The sequence below is a fragment of the Otolemur garnettii genome, unplaced genomic scaffold (genome assembly GCF_000181295.1).
Source record: "Otolemur garnettii isolate 467f Iridium unplaced genomic scaffold, OtoGar3 scaffold00025, whole genome shotgun sequence".
NCBI lineage: Eukaryota > Metazoa > Chordata > Mammalia > Primates > Galagidae > Otolemur > Otolemur garnettii.
Genome location: NW_003852420.1, coordinates 18749128 through 18754154, shown reverse-complemented (window position 1 = coordinate 18754154; position 5027 = coordinate 18749128). Strand labels below are relative to the sequence as shown.

General features: G+C 42.7%; 1 protein-coding gene and 1 non-coding gene across 2 annotated transcripts in view; both read left to right on the top strand.

The window, feature by feature from the left end:
• Nucleotides 1-5027, top strand: part of SAMHD1 (SAM and HD domain containing deoxynucleoside triphosphate triphosphohydrolase 1) — a 59910-nt gene that overhangs the window by 42657 nt on the left and 12226 nt on the right. The window contains exons 9-10 of the mRNA XM_023512263.1: nucleotides 1864-1979; nucleotides 4133-4272. Of these exons, the coding sequence (XP_023368031.1) occupies nucleotides 1864-1979; nucleotides 4133-4272 (256 nt within the window). The remainder of the gene's footprint in view (nucleotides 1-1863; nucleotides 1980-4132; nucleotides 4273-5027) is intronic.
• Nucleotides 2206-2346, top strand: LOC111724707. The gene has a single exon (XR_002772953.1). It is a non-coding gene; the product is annotated as a U4 spliceosomal RNA (small nuclear RNA).

Below are 5027 nucleotides of genomic sequence, written 5' to 3'. Positions count from 1 at the left end.
GAGCCGCAAGAGGATCTCTTGAGCCCAAGAGTTTGAGGTTGCTATGAGCTATGCTAGGGTGACATACCCTGCTGAGGGTGACAGAGAGACTCTGTTGGAAAGATAGAGAATTGAGATTAGTGTTCTCACCTTGTCAAATATTTTATCAAAATTAGTACCAAATAGTAAGACCCACAGGAATTTTATCTTTTCCCAATCTAGTCAGAACCATAGCAGCAAAGTATGCCCAGTTAGATTTCTAGCTGACTCAGATACTCCATGAGGCATTATGAAAAATTGGGTGTGCTTTAAGTTAATTTCACATCTCTAAGATAGCCTTAAATTGATTTATTATAAACTTTTTAGGTTCATTTTGACATTTCTATTGAGGAAATTTATCTTTTTTTTTTTTTTTTTTTTTGAGACAATTTCATATGTCGCCCTTGGTAGAGTGCTGTGGCGTCACAGCTCACAACAACCTCCAACTCCTAGGTTCAAGCGATTCTCCTGCTTCTGCCTCCCAACTAGCTGGGACTATAGGCGCCTGCCACAGTGCCTGGCTATATTTTGGTTGCAGCCGTCATTATTGTTTGGCAGGCTCGTGCTGGGTTTGAACCCACCAGCTCAGGTGTATGTGGCTGGCGCCTTAGCCAGGAAATTTTTTTGATCCACAGGCACGAGCCAGGAAATTTATTTTTATTTCTATTTTTTACCTACCGTTTGTCATGTACAGACTGGTTAGAATACATTTGTATTTATACCATTGATAATTTGGAAAGAGTTTTTTGGGGGGGCTTTTGGGGTTTTTTAAAATTTGTTTTAGAGTCAGGTCTAAGGTCAAGCTTATTTCTAACTTGGTTAAGTAAAAATTACTTAATTTCTGCATCTATAAGATTAGGGGTCATTATACCTACCTTATGGTTGGAAAAATTAAATAAGATAATGTTATCTAAAGCCCTGCCATAGTATTCTTTTTTTTTTTGAGACAAATTCAAGGTGTCGTCCTGGGTAGAGTGCTGTGGCATCACAGCTCACAGCAACCTCAAACTCTTGGGCTCCCAAGTAGCTGAGACTACAGGTGCCTGGCTCTTTTTTGTTGTTGTTGTTGTAGTTCTCATTGTTTAGCAGGCCCAGGCTGGGTTTGAACTAGCCAACTCCCATGTATGTGGCTGGCGCCCTAGCTGCTGAGCTATAGGTGCCGAGCCTTTCTTTTTTATTTTCTTTTGAGAAAGAGTCTTGCTGTGTTGCCCAGGTAGAGTGCTATGACATCAGCCTAGCTCACAGCAACCTCCAACTCCTGGGCTCAAGCAATCCTCCTATATCATCCTACTCCATAGTGGGGACTATAGGCATGTACCACCATGCTCAACTAAGTTTTTCTATTTCTGGTAGAGAACAGGGTCTCACTTTTGCCCACCTGATAGTGTCTGGAACACAGTAAACATTGTAGCCCCATGCACTTACTTAGTATGATTGAGAAGCAGTTTCCTATAGAATATCATACCTCAAGGTTTTATTTCCCTAAAGTAGAAAGATTTACTCACTCAGTGCCCTTCGCATAGCCACATACACCAAGAGTGCAGGTTCAAACCTGGCCCGGGCCAGCTAAACAACTGCAACAACAACAACAACAAAAAAAATATCCAGGTGTCGTAGAATGCCTGTAGTCCAGCTATTTGGGAGGCTAAGGCAAAAGAATCGCTTAAGCCCAAAAGTTTGAGGTTGCTACGAGCTGTGATGCTACGGCACTCTACCAAGGGCAACATAGCGAGACTCTTTCTCAAAAAAAAAAATAAAAAAAAAAAAAAGAAAGCTTTCCTAAAGTAAGGCATGAAACAAATACTCAAAATTTCTCATAAGCATAAATTTTTACAAAATCTTTAGGATTACAGATGCTTTCCTCAAAGCAGACCCCTACATAGAGATCACAGGTGCTAAAGGAAAAAAGTATCACATTTCTACAGCAATTGATGACATGGAAGCCTTCACTAAGCTGACAGGTAAGAACTAGAAGGTAACATAAGTGGGCCCTGTAAGATAAAGTATAAGCTGGATTGCTGATCAGTTATTTTCTAGATGTTCAAATGTATCTTAGCTTCCTTAGTGATTTACTTTTGGATTTGAGTTTCATCTCTGCCTTGTACCGAGATAACCTTGATATAGTAATTTAGCTTCTCTGAACCTTAGATTTCTCAATAATAAAATGATGTTTGAAGTACAGCACATAGCTTTGCACAGTGGCAGTATTGTAGCCAATGAGGTTTATCCGAGGCGTGATTTTTGCTAATTGAAAACTTTTCCCAATACCCCCCCATGACCACTTGTAATATAGTCAGCGCTGGCAATTTTTGACAGTCTCTACAGAGACTGATAAAAAATAGTAATAATAATGAAGTATAGGCTTGGTGCTTGTGGCTCAAGTGGCTAAGGCGCCAGCCACATACACCTGAGCTGGTGGGTTCGAATCCAGCCTGGGCCCACCAAACAATAATGACGGCTGCAACCAAAAAATAGCTGGGCGTTGTGGCGGGCGCCTGTAGTCCCGGCTACTTGGGAGATGGAGGCAGGAGACTCGCTTGATCCCAGGAGTTGGAGGTTGCTGTGAGTGTGATGCCACGGCATTCTACCCAGGGTGACAGTTGACGCTCTGTCTCAAAAATAAATAGATAATAATAATGATGAAGTATAGGACCTAGTATAGGCTTGGCATATAAGTACTTAATATTCATTATTATGTAATTTTTTTTTGAGACAGGAGCCTCAAGCTGTCCCCCTGAGTAGAGTGCTGTGGCATGACAGCTCACAGCAACCTCCAACTCCTGGGCTCAAACAAGTCTCCTGCCTCCACCTCCCAGTAGCTGGGACCACAGGTGCCCACCACAACGCCCAGCCATTTTTTGCTTGCAGCCGTAATTGTTGTTTGGCAGGCCGGGCTGGATTCGAACCCGCCAGCTCAGTTGTGCGTGGCTGGTGCCTTAGCCACTTGAGCCACAGGCGCTGAGCCCATTATTATGTAATTTATAATACACCTGGGCTAATGTCAACAACTACCAAAAAACTGGCTTGACCATTTAACATTATTTTCATTGCAAAACACGAGATGCCAGAAACATCTGTCCACATCTCTGCGGAAACAAAACCTCACGCTTAGGGTGAGAAGGAAGAAAGGTAAAGGTGTGGCAGCTGGTTCTTTTTTTTTTTTTTTTTTTGAGACAGAGCCTCAAGCTGTCCCCCTGGGTAGAGTGCTGTGGCATGACAGCTCACAGCAACCTCCAACTCCTGGGCTCAAACAAGTCTCCTGCCTCCGCCTCCCAAGTAGCTGGGACCACAGGCGCCCGCCACAACGCCTGGCTATTTTTTTGGTTGCAGCCGTCATTGTTGTTTGGCGGGTCCAGGCTGGGGATTCGAACCCGCCACCTTAGGTGTACGTGGCTGGCGCCTTAGCCGGTTGAGCTATAGGCGCGGAGCCAGGCAGCTGGTTCTTTAAGTGGGAAAATACAAACTGAGAAAGATCAGTAAAGCAAAAGAAGTGGAACAAATAGTGCATGCTAGTCAGAGTTCTTAGTTGCAAATCATGAAGCTGATTGTTTAACCAAAAATAAAATTGGAGAGCAATTACTTAGAGAAGCAGTGGAAAAGCTGAGGCTTTGTAAATGGGCAAAAACAACAGAAGCCAAGACCCATAAAACAGCCAGACTACTCTATAGCAGCTTCCTGCCTGTGGTACTGCTGTTTCACTCTGGCCACATTCTTTTAGGTGCACCCTGCCAGAGTGAAACCTAAACCTGCTCCTCTCTTTCAAGAACCAGTTTTTAGGGCAGCTCCTGTGGTTCAGCCCCATATACCAAGAATGGCGGGTTCAAACCTGGCCCCGGCCAAACTGCAACAACAACAAAAATAGCCGGGCGTTATGGCAGGCTCCTGTAGTCTCAGCTATTCAGAAGGCTGAGGCAAGAGAATCGCCTGAGCCCAAGAGATGGAGGTTGCCATGAGCTGTGATGCCATAGTACTCTACCCAGGGCAATAGCTTGAGGCTCTGTCTCAAAAAAAAAAAGAAAGAAAGAAAAAGTCATGTCAATGATACAGTAGTATATAAATCTTTGAATCTTGTTTTTTCATTTTAACATGATTGAAATTTTTGTCAAATTGGCAGATAACATTTTTCTGGAGATTTTATACTCTGCTGATCCCAGGTTGGATGCAGCGAGAGAGATTTTAAAAAATATTGAATGCCGTCATCTATATAAGTATGTGGGTGAGACTCAGCCAAGTGGACCTGAGAGGATTAAAAGGGTAAGTTATAAAGCATCTTCCCATTAGTGAAAAATTATCATGATCTCTGTCCTCCATGAGGAAACCACAACTCTGTACTAAGCTCTTCATGTTTATTGTTGTTTAATCTTCACAGCAATGCAGTGTTTTTAGGCCTGTTTTACAGAGAGTGAAACTGAGGCTTGGATGAGATTAAGTAACTTGTTCATGGAAGCACAATTAGCCAGGATTCAAAGCCAGGTTGAACTGACTCCAAATCTTTGCTTTCTCATTCTGGAATTGAGAAGTGGCCTCAAATTTGGCTAGATCCAAGCATAGTAAAACGAGTGTCTGGGAAAGGGAGCTCAAAGGACCTGTGTGAGTTTCATTGAGACTCTGATGACCCGTTTTAACTACTTCCTTCTTTCCCAGTTAGCTCAGTGTCCCAAATGGCAGCTGCTGTCTTTTTTAGTTCAACTATGTATTTTCACCTCGTGTTTTTTTTCTCTTTGCCATAAAGCCATGACACAAGTCTTAGTAACAACCACATCCTACCTCATGATAATCTCTTGTGTTATACTTACTTTTCTCTTGTTTTACTAATAGGTTAATACAACATTTTTTTCCCAAATTTTTTTGGATAAAAAATGCTCTGTTTATCTGAAGGATGGCACAGGAAGGAGCTATACTTGTTAGGGATATCTCTAACAAATATTTTTCATAGGCTCGGCGCCTGTGGCTCAAGTGGCTAAGGCACCAGCCACATACACCTAAGGTGGCGGGTTCAAATCCAGCCC